The sequence below is a fragment of the Sinocyclocheilus rhinocerous genome, unplaced genomic scaffold, assembly GCF_001515625.1.
Source record: "Sinocyclocheilus rhinocerous isolate Xijiao unplaced genomic scaffold, SAMN03320098_v1.1 scaffold2338, whole genome shotgun sequence".
In the NCBI taxonomy this organism is placed as follows: Eukaryota; Metazoa; Chordata; class Actinopteri; order Cypriniformes; family Cyprinidae; genus Sinocyclocheilus; species Sinocyclocheilus rhinocerous.
In genome coordinates, this window is record NW_015644013.1 from 453,664 (window position 1) to 472,331 (window position 18,668).

Genomic DNA, 18,668 nt, shown 5'->3' on the forward strand with positions numbered 1-18,668 from the left:
ACACACACACACACACACTCACACTCACACACACACACACAATACTAGTGCTTTTGAGATGCATTCATTGTGATGCATGCAGTGTCTTTCATGCGCTGTAGCAACAGAGTGTGACGGTCAGTTTCTTCTGCTCGGAGCGACCGGATCCTTCCACTCAAAACACTTTCCCGAGGTCTATGACAGTCCCACGGCCTGCCGCTGGATCATACGGTAATATGATAATCAGACGCATCTACATATACATCACTATCTCACAAACTCTTTCAATTCAATTCAATTCAAGTTTATTTGTACAGCGCTTTTCACGATACAAATAGTTGCAAAGCAACTTTACAGCAAATTAAGTTTCTACAATATTTAGTGGTAGCTTATCAGTGGTGACTGTCAGTTAATGTACATATGGCAGAAATGTACGGAAAAATCAATTAAAGACGGTCTGTTAATCAAACAGGCGATTTACCAGTAGTTATTCCTTATTTTTCCTTTCCATAGAGTGTACTATAGAAACTAAATCTAACCGATCACTTAAAGCCGGGGATACTTCCCTCTTTTTCAAAATTTTGTTATTGCTTTAAAAGCTGCAATTCTCAATATTCTAAATAAATATAACTCATCTTTACTAAGTAGCATAGTTCCTATACACAAAACTATATTTTGTATATTTATTATATTTGATTTCTTAAACATGTCTTCTATTACCTGAATTACTTCTGTCCAGAATTTTTTTTTATTATTATTTTAAAGGTATAAAATATGTGACCCTGCAGCACAAAAGCAGTGTTAAGTCGCTGGGGTATATTTGTAGCAATAGCCAACAATACATTGTATGGGTCAACATTATAAATTTTTCTTTTATGCATGCGGGGGGAATGATATTAAGTAAAGATCATGTTCCATGAATATAGAGTCCTGAAGCGACGACTGCTGTAGTTTTATTGCAGAAAATAAGCTCTGCACTGCAAAAAATGACTTACTTGCTTAGTATTTTTGTCTTGTTTTCTAGTATAAATATCTATAAATTCTTCAATCAAGATGCATTTACTTGACAAGTAAAATGATTTGAGATATTATGTCGTGTTTTCTGAAAAAACAAGCAAAAATATCTGCCAATAGGGCAAGAAAAATAATCTTGTTTAGCCTTTGAATTAAGATTATTTTTCTTTTGTTCTTGTTTTTCAGAAAACAAGACATAATATCTTAAATCATTTTACTTGTCAAGTAAATGCATCTTGATTGAAGAATTTATAGATATTTATACTAGAAAAAAAGACAAAAATACTAAGAAAGTAATTTTTTTGCAGTGTTAAGACTTAAATGTCTTTCCAAGATCATCTTCACAAATGCGCACAACTTGAAACTTCTCAAGAAGTAGAAAGTAATCTGCAAGATATAAAGTTTGAGTTAGATTCTCATTCAAAAAACCCGAAGTGCAAAAATGCCAACTTGCTTATTTGATCATATTGGGAGTTATTACTGAAACGTCAAGTTTGTGTTGAATTCTATGGTCTTTGGTAGATGAAGAGAAGATAAACTGCTCCTTTGAAGAGAACTTCTGTCACTGGAGGCAAGATTTTAATGACGACGGCGACTGGCTTCGAGCACAAGGCGCTACTGTCCCTCCTGACACCGGCCCAAGCTTCGACCACACGACCGGAGACCAATCAGGTGCCATTAAATACAGCAACAATTACAGACTAAACTTTCTTCTTCTTCTTCCGCTCTGGAAGTCTGTGGCAGCTCCGAGCCGTATAGAAAAATGTGAAATTTGGCACACAGATAGAGCACAGTCTCAACACTAACCATAGCAAATTTGGAGTCTCTATCTCAAACCCTCTAGCGCCACCAACAGCTTAAAATTGCACTCGTGTTTATGCTAATAACTTTTTGAAAAAAGTTATTTTTTTCCTCTGACTCCTTGGCTGAAGGATTGATTGCATCCTGTGACATCATTTTGAATTTTTCCTCCTACCCTATTGCTCCAATTTTTACAAAAATCGAGCCAGATCATCTTCAGAGCATGCTGACTAAAAGTCAAGTTGATTATTCGAACAGTTCTTGAATAACACGTGAACGAATTTGGTCGAAAAGCATGCCAAAACGGATGTGAGGCTATATCTCCACAACGCTTCAGCATATTGAGACCAAACTTGGTGGGTGTTATAATAACCATGACCTGAGGATACCTGCACAGTTTTAGTGCAGCGCCACCTAGTGATCAGGAGATATGAAAAATGGCTATTTTTGCTTATAAATTCTGAATGGTTTCGCCAAAAATTACAAGACTGGTCTCTTAAGTTTCAGTGCGCCATACAGAGTTGAACAATACCCAGCTGCGTCACAATTCGCCTACTTATACTATGCCCTAAAAGTATGTACTCTTTTTGTGTAGAAAAAGTACATACTTTTGAGTATGTAGCAGAATAGTAGGCAAGCTTTGGGACATGCTACTTCGTCATAACTGTGTCTTTAACGAACGCTCTGTTGCTTAATTACGTGCATTCTGTCACAGTTTAAACTGTCCTGTCAATCATCTTATCACAGTTAACAAAATCACATTTAATTTCATTTAATTTCCTACCGTATTGGAGAGAAATGAAGAGGCACATCGTGTGTCTTTCATGCCGAGAACTCTCTTCATTTGTTTGCATAATGATGCATTTAAAAATTAATGACCAAATGTATCATTATAAAAGTTCACAATGTTTGTAGTTTTTAAACCTTTTTCATGCGTGTTTGTAGTTCTAATGGAATCCTCATCCACCGCGCAATGTGTTGTGGGCAATATTAGCCGTTAGAGCGTGCATCGATCTGTACTTCCAATTCTAACCGGAAGTAGTAGACCATCCGGGAATTTTTGGCATACTTTTTTTTAACATACTGTGATTTGGGACGTACTAATTCTATTTTCCAATACTATTTAGGACGGATAGTATGCGAATTGGGACGCAGAGCCAGTTTACCTATGTTGGCCATAATTTCGTCGTAAAATGCTGTATTTTACAAACGTATTGGCGTAATGTTACGAAACTCACTATGTGTCTTTGGCACTGTGCCCTGTACTCAAAAAGTCATGGGGCAGCACCCCCTTGAGGTAAAAAATGATAGCAAAATTTTAAAAAATGCTCATATCTTTTGATTATTTTTGCCTGTAATCATGAGACTGGTTTTGATAGATTCCTTGCGTCATACCGAGAACATCGATACCAATTATGTCATAATTAGCCGAACTTCACTTCCTACTTTTTTTAAACTCCTCCTGGACTGTTCATCCGATTTTCACTAAGTTCGAATCTGATCATTTTCAGACCATGCCGGCAAAATGTTACGGATTTATATCCATATATTATATCTGAGGCTGTATCTCTGCAATGATTTGACATTCTGACACCAAACTCTGTGTCATTGTCACCTCACACTGACCAGGCCACATCAATCTGATAACAGCGCCACCTATTGGTCAAAAGCAATAAACCATTAAATCACTAATTCATGTATTTAGGATTTTTCAGCTATTTTGACTAAAATCATCTTAAAATGACTAATTTTTGCAGTTGGTCTGATGCTCGTTGCTTTGCTTGCCTCTTAACTCCAGCTTGCAGCTATATTTATACTTTTATTAATTATTACGATTACGATTTGCATACCTGATGTACTGTAACGAACATAGGTTTTTATCTCATAGGGTACTACATTGTGACCCCTCGGACCCCTGGAAGTCAGGATAAAAAAATCCGTATATACAGTCTTCCTCTGACTCCTACAAAGGAATCAGTGTGTCTGCAATTCTGGTTAGTTTTTCTCCCCATGGTAACATTTGGAAACATTCAGATTATTTGTGCACACTGTATGAAAATGACTATAAATGCAAATTAAGATGATAAAATGCTAGAATGAATCAAGTATGTGAAGAAGTATTGAATGTGCATTTTTAAGTATTGTATGTGCATTTAAAATCTTAAAAGCACATATTAAACATACTTGCATATAATATTTATGAGTACATCAGAGTAAGCATGCTTCAGTTCAGCTAGTTTAATATAAATTTATCTATAATACATTTTCATTTAATTGTAAATATCATGCAATTGTCTGAAAACTACATACAGTTCACATTTCAGTGCTCTTCTCAAGTGTGCTTGTCTTGTGCTCGGCTGTAAGCGGTTTGTGCCTGTGCTCTTTGAGGTATCACATGTTTGGCGAGGAGGTTTGGCGTCTGACGGTCACGGCACAGGAAAGCTCATCCGTCACCGTCCTCTTCCAGAAAGAAGGGAACTATGGTGACAGCTGGAACTACGGTCAAGCCACGCTAAACATCACTGCGGAGGCTGTGGTCAGCTCACGTACAAACGGGCTTAATGGGATAGTTCACCCAAAAATGAAAATTCTGTCATTAATCACTCACCCTCGTGTCGTTCCAAACCCAGAAGACCTTCGTTCATCTTCGGACCACAAATTAAGATATTGCTGATGAAATCCGAGAGCTCTCTGACCCTCCCATAGACAGCAAGGATCCTAACATGATCAAGGTCCAGAAACGTTCAAGGAGATCGTTAAAATAATCCATGTGACATCAGGGGTTCAACCGCATTATAAACCGGATAGTTCCGGTCCTTGACTCTGATTGGCTGAGCTGCGTTTGAAGCTGTTGTAAATTACTCTACAAAGTAACATACACCTTTGTTTACGTTTGTGTGTTGCTCGGCAACCACTTTGTTGCAACCACAACTGTTTCTGAGGAGCTACATTGTTTGGTGGAAGAATACTGTTTTTATTAATATCATTACACTTTATTTGCTCTGTTTTATTTTGTGAAACCTTACTACGTATATGGAATAACCGTTTTATAAAAGCAATAACCCCCGTGAAGCCGTGGTTTACAGTGAATTTATAACAGCTAAAGGGGTTTTAGCGGGTCTAACAACGCCTCTTAGATGTTATAAATTCACTGTAAACCATGGCTTCACGGGGGTTATTGCTTTATTTTACGAAGCTATGAGAATACTTGGTAACACTTTACTTGAAGGGGTGTGCATAAGACTGACATGACACCTTCATAATCATGACATGACACATGTCATGAATATGAAGGAGGCGCCTCTTAGCTGTTATAAATTCACTGTAAACCACGGTATCACTGGGCTTATTGCTTTATTTTACGAAGCTTCGAGAATACTTTTTGTGCGCAAAGAAAACAAAAATAACGACTTTATTCAACAATTTGCGGACAAGCATGCAACGTATGTACGCTTTGATTTGAACGTAAAACAACGTATTTTTTTTTACGTTGCATATGTTGTTTGAAAAACAAATTATCGAATAAAGTCATTATTTTTGTTTTCTTTGCACACAAAAAGTATTCTCGTAGCTTCCATAACATAAGATGCTTAGAAGGTCATTAACGGCCGTTTGGTTGTTCTCTCAGCTGGTGTTTGAGGCGCAGAAGAGGGCAGGGTTTCTGAATGACATTGCTCTGGATGATATCAGCGTAGCACCTGGTTCTTGTGGAGCGGGCCCTCCGGAGCCGACCCCGGTCCCTCCTCCCATCACTCCTCCTCCTATACCAGGTGAGCGATTATACCTGCTGCAGTCATGACATTTATATTAGCACGAGATTGCAAAGGAGTCACGTTCTTGTGATGAGCTTGAATGATTCATCACAGAGGATTGTTGGGGACCGTTTGACCTGTATGAACCCAACTCGACATTCAGCTCTCCAAACTACCCCAACGGCTACGGACACAAAGCTTCATGTGAGTCCTAGACACATTATATTATGATCCTTAAGAATGCAGAACAATTTATGGAAGATTCTAAAACATAATGTGAAACTGCACCTCTGCCTGCTTCAGTTTCTAATGTTTTGGTCATTATCTTGTTGAGGTATGTGGACTTTACATGCTAAGGAAGGACAGAATATCCAGCTGCATTTTCAAGACGTTGCTTTAGAGATGGCTTATGACATTTTAGAAGTTCGAGATGGAGCGACGCCCTACTCAGAGCTGCTAGGTGATTTTGCATATATTTACAAATGTTTTATTTATTAAGGCATGCATTTATATTACAGATAATATGGGGGGATTTTAATAAATGTTTTAATACAAAACTCTACCTATATATATATATATATATATATATACAAGTTTGGTTGGTAAGATTTTATGTTTTTGAAAGAAGTCTCTTCTGCTCATCAAGGCTGCATGTATTTGACCACAAATACAGTAGAAATTATGAAATAATATTTAAATGTAAAACAGCTGTTTTCTATGTGAATATCTATTAAACTGTAATTTATTTCTGTGATCAAAGCTGGATTTTCAACAGTCTTCAGTGTCACATGATCTTCAGAAATCATTCTAATATGCTGATTTACTGCTCAAGAAACATTTATTATTATTATCAAATGTTTAAAAAAAATTGTGCTGCACAATATTTTTGTGGAAACTGTGATACATTTTATTTTTCGGGATTCACAGATGAACAGAAAGTTCAAAAGAACAGCGTTTATTTGAAACGGAAATCTTTTGCAACATTATAAATGTCTTTACTCTCACTTTTGACCAATTTAATGCGTCTTTGCTGAATAAAAATATTCCTTTAAAAAAAAAATAATAATAATAATATTCACATACTTTAGTAATAATTGTAATATTTCATTGACCTCTGATATGAAATGCACACACTATGCCATAATATTCCACATTTTATAAAATGATTTTTACTAGTGTATTTGCACAGAATGTAAAGTAATGTGTGTTTTGGTCATTGAAGGTGTCCTAACTGGGGTTCGTTCCTTCCCGGATCTGTTTTCCACAAGCTCTCAGATGACAGTCATGCTTTTCACAGATGCCTCGGGCAACAACAGAGGCTTTCTAGCCAACTTTAGCACAGGCATTAACCTCGGGCAGCCAGGTATGCTTTCTGCTGTGCACTATATCAGCATAACCACATGCACACGGCTTAAGAAATGACATAAGCTCTGGTCAATATGCAGATCCGTGTCCCAGCGGTCAGTTTCAGTGCGGCACAGGAGTGTGTGTGTCCAGCTCAGGTGTGTGTGACGGAGCAGAAGACTGCTCTGACGGCTCTGATGAAGCTGACTGTGGTGAGCCATCAATCTGAACCATAACAAACCCAATCACGCCGTTCATGCATGCGATCACAGGCTCTGCTGTGTTTCAGTGCATATAATCAAAGAGAACGTCACTGCAGCTGAACGACTGAGACTTCAGGTCCAGGATCATCTTTACACGGTGTGTGCTCAAGATTGGAGCTCTCAGCTCTCACACTTCTTCTGCCGCTACCTGGGCTACAGGTAAACACTTAATCACGGAAGACAGTGAGAATATGATCATATCAAGCCTGACACGGCACACGGGAAATAGTACATTTAAAAAAAAAAGTGTAATTGTTTATTGAACCTTTAGGCAAAAATATACAAAAAAAACAACAAATAAATAAAAAAGATGCATATGTGTTTTTGTTGAGTAGCATATATATTTCTCATATGTGACCCTGGAGCACAAAACCAGTCATAAGGGTCAATTTTTTTAAATGCATAAGCTTTCCATTGATGTATGGTTTGTTAGGATAGGACAATATTTGGCTGAGATACAACTATTTGAAAATCTGGAATCTGAGGGTGCAAAAAAATCTAAATATTGAGAAAATCATCTTTAAAGTTGTCCAAATGAAGTTCTTAGCAATGCATATTACTAATAAAAATTAAGTTTTAATATATTTACAGTAGAAAATTTACAAAATATCTTCATGGAACATGATCTTTACTTAATATCCTAATGATTTTTGGCATAAAAGAAAAATTGATAATTTTGACCCATGCAATGTATTGTTGGCTATTGCTACAAATATACCCCAGCGACTTAAGACTGCTTTTGCTGCTGCAGGGTCACATATAATATGACGCAGTGAGAATATGGAGCTCATACATGAGGAAAGAATAGCTCGGTTTCATATGAGCAAAACTACAAAAATGCTGATATTTATATATGGACAAATCTTAAGATGAAATCCTGATCGCTTGTAAATCAATGAGATCTTTATGATAAATATCAGTCATCACTCCAGTAATATGCCTTAGTAAGATGAGATTTAAATGTTTAGTTTTATGATCAAAGCTCTGTAGTTTTTATTGTGGGGGGAAAACATATAATGCAATGCAATGTCTAATCCTTAGTTGCTTTAGTCTAATAAATGTTCAGCTTTAAATATATGAAACTATATACTTTATGAAAATCAGTAAAGATTTCACAGCAGAAACAGGCAATTCTTCAAATTAAACTACAAGGCCTTTTACTTGCTAAAAAAGTATAAACTATCAGTCAGACGACAGAGGAATGGAAGCTAGTTTCCATCACTGAATAAAAAATAAAACTGGTAATTGCAACTCTTTTTTTTTTTTTATCTCACAATACGGCTTTATTAATTCACGACTTTTTTTTCTTTCTTGCAATTCAGATTTTTTCCCCTCAGAATTGCGAGATATAAACCTGCAATTGTAAGAAAATAGACTTTCTTTATTTTTACGTTTCACAAGAATTGCAAGAAAAAAAGTCAGAATAGTGAGCTAAAAAGTCACAATTACCTTTTATTACATTTTTCATTTAGTGGCAGAAGCGGGCTTCCAAACAAAAGGAAGCAGTAGACTGTGAACAAATGTTTTGATCTTAATGATAATCTAAAGGCTTTAGAAATGTGTGTATTAAATATGATACAGTAGCTTTATTGGGCTACACAGAAAAGTGTACTGTGATGTCTGTAGGTCAGGAGATGCTTCGTTCTCCAGCATTGCGGATGGAGATGCTCCCTTTACTACTGTAAGTGTGAATACTAACGGCTCTCTGGATCTGAAACCCAGGTAATCACTGAAATAATACATTTGATGAAAAAAAACACACTTTTATTGGCCTATAAAATCTCAGATTCTTTTGTGTCTTTTTAAAGTGACACGTGCCTCGGCGGGAAGATCGTGTCGCTGCTCTGCAACAATCAGCGTAAGTTTGAAACCCGCAGCTCGGCTTCATTCAGTCTCAAAATCAGCAGAAGTCCAGCATCTCTTGTTGTTTACAGCATGTGGCGCACGTAAAGTCCCCTTAAACAGTGAGACTAGAAACGGAAACAAGGCAGGTCGAGTGGTGGGCGGTCAGGACGCTCAGAAAGGGGCGTGGCCATGGATAGCATCTCTGCGCTGGTTGGGCGGTCACGTGTGCGGAGCCACTTTGATTGACAGCGAATGGCTGATCACAGCCGCACACTGTGTTTATGGGTAAGCAGTGTATACGGTATTGATCATCAGTGTTGGGGTTAATGCATTACAAGTAACGCGAGTTACGTAATCAGATTACTTTTTTCAAGTACCTTGTAAAGTAACGCATTACTTTTAAATTTACAAGAAAATATCTGTTACTTTTTCAAATTAGTAACACTAGTAACTTTGTTTCCCATGCATTGACTCACAAGTCTCCAGTCCTCATGTTGAGAGAAATCAGGAGCAAGTGCAGAGCGCTGTGATGTTACTGTAGCTCCAGACTAAATATGAACATGTGTTTACTCATCTCACCTGCACAAAAACACATTCAGCATTCATCAAAATGAATTAAAACAGTGAAATGCAAATTTAGAATATGACACAAACCAACAATAGTTAAATATGTTAAATAACACAAATAACCTTTATGTGTTTAATCCCATTTTATTAACCAGTGTCTTGTTCAGTTCAGCCATACTAATGAGCAATAATTACTTTAGATAAACATAATATTTGTGCTTCGTTGGTTTTTTTTATTGCTAAGGAGTGTTTCTTCTCCTGCACTGCAAAAAATGCTTTTCTTACTTAGATTTTTTGTCTTGTTTTCAGCCAAAATATCTAAAAATTCTTAAATCAAAGTAAAAATTATTATCTTGTTTTCAGAAAAAACTAGTCAAAATTAAATGAGTTTTTGCTTGAAACAAGCAAAATAATCTGCCAATGGGGTAAGCTAAATAATCTTGTTTTCTGTTTGAAATAAGATTATTTTGCTTGTTTCAAGCAAAAACTCATTTAATTTTTACATGTTTTTTTCTGAAAACAAGACAATAATTTTTACTTGTCTAGAAAATCTTTCTTGATTTAAGAATTTTTTGATATTTTGGCTGGAAACAAGACAAAAAATCTAAGTAAGAAAAGCATTTTTTGCAGTGATGCATTCTACAGTACAGACCTGAATTTACTTTCCCTTCAACCTGAGGCTTATTCCTTTCACTTTTTGGTGTTAAGGGGCTTTTACATTTGCCAAAAATAGAACTTTTTATATTAAAAACAAACAAGCAAGCCCAGTCCAGATTTAAAAAGTAATGCAAATGTAACACAGCGCATTACTTTGCATAAAAAGTAACTAAGTAACGTAATTAGTTACTTTTTTAGGGAGTAACGCTACATTGTAATGCATTACTTTTAAAAGTATCACTGCTGACTGTAAAACACAAGCGCACTGAGAAACTGAAAGAGGTTTGATCCTGTAGAAAGAACGTGCACCTGTCAAACTGGGCGGCGGTGCTGGGTCTTCACTCTCAGTTCGGCTCGGATAACCCCGGCAGACAAACACATCTGATCGACCGCGTGATCATGCACCAGCGCTATAACAGAAGAACCAAGGAGTCGGACTTTGCTCTGATGCACTTACAGACGCCTGCCAACTTCACAGGTACACAGGCAAAACTTGTTTCTACAAATGTTGTATTTTACTATGTTTTTCATTTTACAGGCATGCTAAAGGTACATTTGTGTCCCTGGAGCACAAAAGCAGTGTTAAGTCGCTGGGGTATATTTGTAGCAATAGCCAACAATACTCTCAATAAAAAAAAAAAGACACTTATAACAGTTTTTTTGGTCCAGGGTCACATTTATATCATTTTTTTTTTGTTTGTTTCCAATACAACAATCGTGCAAAAGTTTTCAGTCGTGAATGCCATTGTGGTCGTACCTTACACTACCATTCAACAAATGTATTTGTTTCAAAGAAATTAATACTTTTATTCAGCAAGGATGCATTAAATTGAAAGTGACAGATTTATAATCTTACAGTAGATTTCTATTTCAAATAAAATGTTTTTTTGAACTTTCTGTTCATCTGTGAATGCTAAAAAATAACAAAAAATCACAGTTTCCACAAAAATATTGTGCAGCACAACTGTGTTCAACATTGATAATAATCAGAAATGTTTCTTGAGCAGCAAATCAGCATTTTAGAATGATTTCTGAAGATAATGTGACACTGAAGACTGGAGTAATGATGCTGGAAATTCAGCTGCGCATCACAGAAATACATTAAAATCTGTTAAAATAGTGTTTAAAATGCAATATTAGAATGGTAGTGTATATAGTATGCAGCCTACGTTTTTCATCCATGATTTACTCATTTTGCACATGAAAGTAATTGGTGCAATTAGTATGCAACTTCATTTATTTGCATAAAGTTTGCCCCCCTTTATGATGTTGTGATGTTATTTTCATGACATTTAAACACTTTTCCCCTTTAGATTCTGAGTGAAATCTCACCTGAACATTTCTTTGTGGGATTGATTTTGAACATTTTTCAGTGCACTGATTGTGCATAATAAGAAATGATCTGCCAAGCATTAAAAAGAAAATGCAACCAATAGAAGTGGATTAATATCTTCCAGATTACGTGCAGCCCATCTGCCTCCCAGATCCTGGAGCTGAGATTGAAGAAGGGAGAGAGTGTGTTATTGCTGGCTGGGGACTGACGGCTGAAGATGGTCAGATAGACACAAACACACAGAGATTTGAGTCTGTAATGTTTCTGGTGGTTGTGTGTAAGCGGTGTGTTGTTGATCTGTAGGCTCCAGAGCCGATGTGTTACAGGAAGCCGTTGTGCCGCTTTTAAGCAACAAACAGTGTCAGGAATGGCTTCCGGAGTACAACTTCACCGAGCGAATGCTGTGCGCCGGCTTCGCTGAAGGAGGAGTGGACTCCTGTCAGGTGTGTACTGTACACTTACATAGGATTACACTGTCAAAAAAAAAATCTGTGACATTTACGGTAAAATACCGGCAGCTGTGGTTGCCAGAACTTCACCGTAAAAAATTTGGTAGCAACATTTTAGGTTTTACAGGCTTAGCTTAAATTCACAATAAAATACCGTATTTCATTAACTGATGTAATGTTAATAAACCAACATATTGAAGTACTAATATCTGTTTTGAACCATTGTAATGCACTGGAAAGTTACTTTTAAAAGTAATGCACTACAATGTTGCGTTACTCCATAAAAAAGTAACTCATTACGTTACTTTTTATGGAAAGTAATGCGTTATGTTACTTTTGCGTTACTTTTTAAATCTGGACAGGGCTTGCTTGTTTGTTTTTAAAATAAAAAATAATATTTTTGGCAAATATAAAAGCCTTTTCACACCAAAAGTGAAATGAATAAGCCTCAGGCTGAAGGGAAAGTACATTTACGTCCGTACAGTAGAATGCTTTTCACTTCTAAAAAACTTATTTTTAACAGTATTTTACTGTAAAATTACATTAAATGTAATTACATTTATTCACTGAATATAGTATGGAAATTACTGTTAACCAGTTAACAGGTTTTTACTGTAGCATGTTTACAGTCTTTTACCGTTAAAATCACAATCATTGTGGTTTTTTGGTTAATTTTTAAGACTAGATCAAGAATAGAGAAAATTTTTTTGAGTGATAAAATCCACACATGCCAGATCTGAAAAATATATTAGCCTGTAAACTGCTGAAAAAAATAAATAAAAAATTATATATATATATACACTGCTGTTCACAAGTTTGGGATCCGATTTTTTTTTTAAGAAATCTCTACTGCTCATCTTTAAAAACAAAAAACAAAACAAAAAAACACCAGCAACAGTAATATAGTGAAATATAATTACAATAACGGTTTATGTTTTGATATGCTTTAAAATATTATTTATTCCTGTGATCAAAGCTGAATTCTCATCAACCATATTCCGTGTCACATGATCCTTCAAAAATCATTTTGATTTATCAATAATGTTAAACTTGTGATACTTTTTAACAGATGAATAAAAAGTTGATAAGAACAGCATTTATTCAAAACTACCGTTGAAAGTTAAAAAAGTTTTTTTTGTTGAAAGAAACTAATACTTTTATTCAGCAAGGATGTGTTAAATTGATAAAAAGTGATAGTAAAGACTTACATTGTTACAAAAGATTTCTATTTAGAATAAATGCTGTGCTTTTTAACCTTTTATCAAAGAATTCTGAAAAAAGTAACACAGGTTCCAAAAATGTATTAAGCAGTTTCCAGCACTGATAATAAATCAGAATATTAGAATGATTTCTGAAGATCATGTGACACTGAAGACTGGAGTAATGATGCTGAAAATACAGCTGCGCATCACAGAAATAAATTACAGTTTAACAGATATTCACACAGAAAACAGCTTTTTAAACTGCAATAATATTTCACAATATTACTATTTTTTCTGTATTTTTAATCAAATAAATGCAGCCTTGATGAGCAGAAGAAACGTCTTTTAAGAATCATTAAAACGTGCACTGATCCTGAACTTGAGCATCATTGAAAGGTGTTTTTCTGTGTTATTGTGTGTCAGGGGGACTCTGGCGGGCCGCTGATGTGTGAAGAGGCCGCTGGTTGGGTTCTGGTCGGCGTCACGTCGTTTGGCATCGGCTGTGCTCGACCGCAGCGGCCCGGAGCGTACGCTCGCGTCAGTCTCTTCGTTCAGTGGCTGGCAGAGAACCGCCGCATCTGCTCCGACTGGAGAGGCTTCTGATCGTTCTCCCAGCAATTCATCTTTTATATATGTGTCCCTGGAGCACAAAAGCAGTGTTAAGTCGCTGGGGTATATTTGTAGCAATAGCCAACAATACATTGTATGGGTCAAAATTATACATTTTTCTTTTATGCCAAAAATCATTAGGATATTAAGTAAAGATCATGTTCCATGAAGATATTTGGTAAATTTCCTACAGTAAATATATCAAAACGTAATTTTTGATTAGTAATATGCATTACTAAGAACTTCATTTGGACAACTTTAAAGATGATTTTCTCAATATTTAGATTTTTTTACACCCTCAGATTCCAGATTTTCAAATAGTTGTATCTCAGCCAAATATAACAAACCATACATCAATGGAAAGCTATTTATTCAGCTTTTATATGATGTATAAACCTCAATTTCATAAAATGGACCCTTATGACTGGTTTTGTGCTCCAGGGTCACGTATGTTCTGTGCACTTTACTGTCATTACAAAAAATGTGAATGTGATTGATTGAGGAAAATGTTTTTGTTAGTAACCAGTTTGTAATATTCATCTAACCCAACTGTGATATTGTAAATCATTCTGAAATATATATACACAATATAAAATATACATTAATTAGTTTAATTATTTACTGAAAAATGTATATATTTTGCTACAGTTGTTTTACTGTGAGCATAATAAATAAAGACTTTATTTCTTGTAATGTTTGAGAACTTTTGAGTTTAAAAATACACAACTTTTAACAATTCATGAAAAAAGACCGATGAAGCAGTGCATTTCTCACCTAATAAGGAAAATGTCAAGAATGTGTTCAGTCCACATTTTACCTGTAAAATAAAATAACATTTTCTAAAATACAAATAAATAAAAGATAGGCACATGCATTTTTTCATGAAGCACCATTAAAATAATTGCATTACATTATGAACTTACATTTATTGATGGAACACAAAGAAGCTCGGAATTAAATTAACAAATTAAACCAGCTGCTCAAAACCATAGAAAAACAATGAAAAAAACAAATACATAGGCGACATGTATTTTATATGGTTATGTATAATGATGACGCCTTTTACAAACTAGGCTATAAATGTTTTAATGAAAGTGTAACATATTAAATAAATCTACAAATAATTAAATACCATTAATTAAACATGACGGTTCTGTAAAATTAGTGTTTTTTAATTTCTAGTCCTTGTTTTGTGTGTTAAACTAGGTTATAAATAAGTCTCATCCTTTTTTTTTTTTTTTCGTTATTCACGCATAACTATTAACATTTATGAAGTTATTTAAAAATTTAATTTAATTTCTAGTCCTTGTTTTGTGTGTTATTAGGTGGGGCTTGGCAAACTAGGTTATAAATAAGTGCCATCCTTTCTTTGTGTTATTCACGCATAAATATTAAAATTTAAAAGTTATTTAAAAATAAACCTAAATTGTAAAACTGACCCAGCATCACTGTTCCCGAATCATCGAAATGAATCAACTCCGACTCACTGATTCGAAACAGAAGATCCGGAACTCTTGAACACTTTTTGAATCTCGCCGGATTTATTTACGAGGCGCACCGCCGCACAAGCGCCACACTCAAAATCCCACCCTAATTATTTCTTAACGTGTTATCTTCTACTTTAACGCAACAAGTCCAGGGTCTATAACGCTCGAAACAGCAAAACACGTCTGTATTAATTATGCCAATAAATCATTAGCAGCTCTGCAGCGAACTTTAGCTGTAATTGAGTGTTTTTTCAGTCCCGCGTTGCTCTGATCGACAGGAGCCGCAGTGAAAATGGTCCCCCATCTAAAGATCAGAAACGCTTGCTCGAATGTGCCTCATGTTGTCTTCGCCTCGCTCATCGCTGCAGTGTGTGTAAGCGTGGGGTTTAGCGGGAGTGCAGAGCTCGATGCGGGGAAATGTGTGGTTTGGGGACCTGGACTGAGTCCTGCTGCTGTACTTCCGGTCAGATATTTCTACATCCAGAGCGTGGACTCAGAGGGACGCAACATCAGCGTGTCTCCCGGTGAGAACCGAACTCTTCACACGCTGTACTGTATATCAGTCTTAAAGTTTCTGAATGCTCAACTGTACGTTCTGCTGTTTATGACTGTTTTTATTAAGGATGACCAGACTTTAGCTGCTGTTTGTTTGTTCTTCAGTAAGTAGTGATATATGCAGTGTTCACTCCCCTCATGCAGACCGAGTGGAAGCAGTGTTTATCTGGGTCTGGTGTCAGTGGTTTGTGTTCTGCTGGTTCCAGCTGCAGACTCGTTCAGAGTGAAGATATCGTCTCTGGAGCAGCAGTATGTTCGTGTTCATGTCCCAGCTCCTTTAGATCGAGGCGACGGCTCTCTTCTGGTCAGATACAGACTCTACGGAAGCTCCTCGAGGGGTCTAAAGATTGAAGTCTTGTATCAAGACAGGCCTGTGGCAGACTCTCCATACACTCTTAGGGGTAACGGGATTCTTTCTCATATCTGTTCAGTTTTTTCTAACATTGATAGATATGGTGTATGTGTATGTTTTGCCTTCACACATGTAGTGGGATCACATATAAGAAGTATTAATTGTGCACTTGTATGTAGTGTGATTAAAAGTACTTAAAAGTATATATATTTAAAAAAAAAACTGTACTTGCAGATATAATCCAGAAGAAGAAAATGCCTCCAAAAAATGAAAAAAGAACAAATTTTCCCTTAATAATTATAAACATAATGAGTGCTATTGTTCTTTTCATTGATGTGCAAACTGTACATATCTGTTAGCATCTAGAAAAAATGATTTTTAGGGTTTCATGCCTCTTTAAAGAAATAAAAGGGCACTTAAGTGTAAATAGAGTGTATAGGTGTAAAGGTTCACTTTATAATAATGCCAAACAGTTTTACTCTAAAGTTAATTTTAATAATAATTTGTTGCATTTTAAAGAAGTACACTTGTTTTGATGTGTTCATTAACACACTGAAGCACATGTAAAGCACTTGATTATAATCATAACTCTAGTGTTTGATTTGTCATGTTGAGTTACTATATTTTAAATGCACTAAATTGCAACTTCAATATTAATGTGTAATTACAAATATATTTAAATGCAAGACTTACACGGTTCAACAGAAGTGGCATTAAATATATATTTGGGTTCATCATAAATGCTTGTCAGTACTTTAAACAGGTTTCAAAGACAATAGAAGTAACTATGAAATAGTGCTGTATATGTTATGTTTATATGTGACCCTGCAGCACAAAAGCAGTGTTAAGTCGCTGGGGTATATTTGTAGCAATAGAATATATTTATATACAGTATAATATAAATAACATGAATATAAATACATGTAAATATTTTCAAGATATATACTGTATGTGTGTGTGTGTATTTAAGTATACACAGTACACACACACGTTATGTAAACAAAAACTTTTATTTTGCATGCGATTAATCGTTTGACAGCACTACTGTGAAACTGCATTATTTGTCTTAAGTGGATCAAAAAAGCACTTTAAACTTTAGCTAATTGCATGTAAGTCATCGCATCTAGTTCTTGCTCAGGTGAATTCTTTTAAAGTAGATTATTTCCATGATGAGTACTGTGCTTACTCAAAGACACAGACTCTTTTCTCAGATGTTGTGTGTAATCAGGCCTGTTGTTGTGTCTCTGTCAGGTCCGGTGTATCACGAGTACTGTGTGTGTCCCGAGCGGGATCCGCGCGTCTGGAGCAGCGCTCTGCAGTGTCCCGAGCAGGAGCCGCAGATCCAGCAGGACTTCATCTCCTTCCCCTCCATCGACCTGCAGCGGCTCCAGCAGGAGGTTCCTCAGCGCTTCTCCAGACGAGGAGGACTCGTTCACTACAGCCTGATCAATAACCAGCTGCATCGCCGCTCGCTGGGCCAGTACACCGACTTCAAGATGTTCTCCGACGAGATGCTGCTCTCCCTCGCTCGCAAAGTACGACACACAGCTGCTGTCTTACTTTATAGGGCTGGATTTACTAAACGGAGGAAATTAGCGTTAGATCGCAATTGCATAAAAGCACTGATGGGAGGGGAAATTCTGCGGGTGATTTACTAACAAACCATAATGACCAGCGTGATCTACCAAGAGCATCGCAAATTACCGTCTGCTTTAAGACATGCTTTTTTTGGGCGTTAAAGTGCCCCGATTATGGGTTATGAAGGTTCATAATTTGGTTTTGGGAGTCCCCAACAACAGGTTGATGTGCATGCAAGGTCAAAAACACTTTCATTGTCTTATAATATGCATTTATTTTTACCTTACTTGCTCAACGACTCCCAAACGATTCGCTCAATGATTCATTTTTCCAAACTCATCCTTTGCGTGACGCTAATCTGCGGTGATTGGTCTGATTGGATCTCGCCTGTAAAGCCTGATAAAGCAGTGTTTGTGAGCGCAGTGCTGCTTTGTGTACAGAGTTACCGGGGAAACTGTATTTTTACTGCTCCAAAAGCGGCACCTAGTGGCAAAGAATGAATTTGCAATTTCATTCAGACCAATGCGAAAAGACCAACAAGTGGGCGGGCAATATGCTAATGTTTCATGTTGACGTCAACATGAAACGCTTGGGATTCGTTTTAAAAACGACTCGTTTCAGTGATTCAGAGTCGACTCTTTCTTTTGAGAGACAATAACTTTATACACGGTGCACTTTCAGATTTAAAACTTTGCAGGATGTTTTCATTCACTGTTACACACTGCATGAAAGGTCATTTTCTAAAATCCATAATAGGGGCACTTTAAATAATGGCCAGTAATCTCAGGGTGTCCGCGGGTCCTTAAAAAGTCTTAAAATGTCTTAAATTCGGATTCGATGGGTCTTAATTATTTTTGGTCTCATTACCGCTAAAATATCTT

The 18,668-nt window shown here is 36.3% G+C and overlaps 2 protein-coding genes across 2 annotated transcripts in view; both read left to right on the forward strand.

The window, feature by feature from the left end:
• Positions 1-13,839, forward strand: part of tmprss15 (transmembrane serine protease 15) — an 18,388-nt gene extending 4,549 nt beyond the window's left edge. The window contains exons 6-22 of the mRNA XM_016575450.1: positions 102-197; positions 1,516-1,665; positions 3,683-3,788; positions 4,183-4,330; positions 5,423-5,564; positions 5,661-5,750; positions 5,881-6,006; positions 6,769-6,909; positions 6,992-7,102; positions 7,180-7,312; positions 8,780-8,875; positions 8,962-9,011; positions 9,088-9,283; positions 10,519-10,700; positions 11,680-11,775; positions 11,859-11,998; positions 13,630-13,839. Coding sequence (XP_016430936.1) covers positions 102-197; positions 1,516-1,665; positions 3,683-3,788; positions 4,183-4,330; positions 5,423-5,564; positions 5,661-5,750; positions 5,881-6,006; positions 6,769-6,909; positions 6,992-7,102; positions 7,180-7,312; positions 8,780-8,875; positions 8,962-9,011; positions 9,088-9,283; positions 10,519-10,700; positions 11,680-11,775; positions 11,859-11,998; positions 13,630-13,809 — 2,183 coding nt within the window. The 3' untranslated portion in view covers positions 13,810-13,839. The remainder of the gene's footprint in view (positions 1-101; positions 198-1,515; positions 1,666-3,682; positions 3,789-4,182; positions 4,331-5,422; positions 5,565-5,660; positions 5,751-5,880; positions 6,007-6,768; positions 6,910-6,991; positions 7,103-7,179; positions 7,313-8,779; positions 8,876-8,961; positions 9,012-9,087; positions 9,284-10,518; positions 10,701-11,679; positions 11,776-11,858; positions 11,999-13,629) is intronic.
• A 1,531-nt stretch (positions 13,840-15,370) lies between these two features.
• The window catches only part of poglut3 (protein O-glucosyltransferase 3), a 13,756-nt gene continuing 10,458 nt past the window's right edge, over positions 15,371-18,668 (forward strand). The window contains exons 1-3 of the mRNA XM_016575484.1: positions 15,371-15,826; positions 16,064-16,258; positions 17,461-17,744. Coding sequence (XP_016430970.1) covers positions 15,595-15,826; positions 16,064-16,258; positions 17,461-17,744 — 711 coding nt within the window. The 5' untranslated portion in view covers positions 15,371-15,594. The remainder of the gene's footprint in view (positions 15,827-16,063; positions 16,259-17,460; positions 17,745-18,668) is intronic.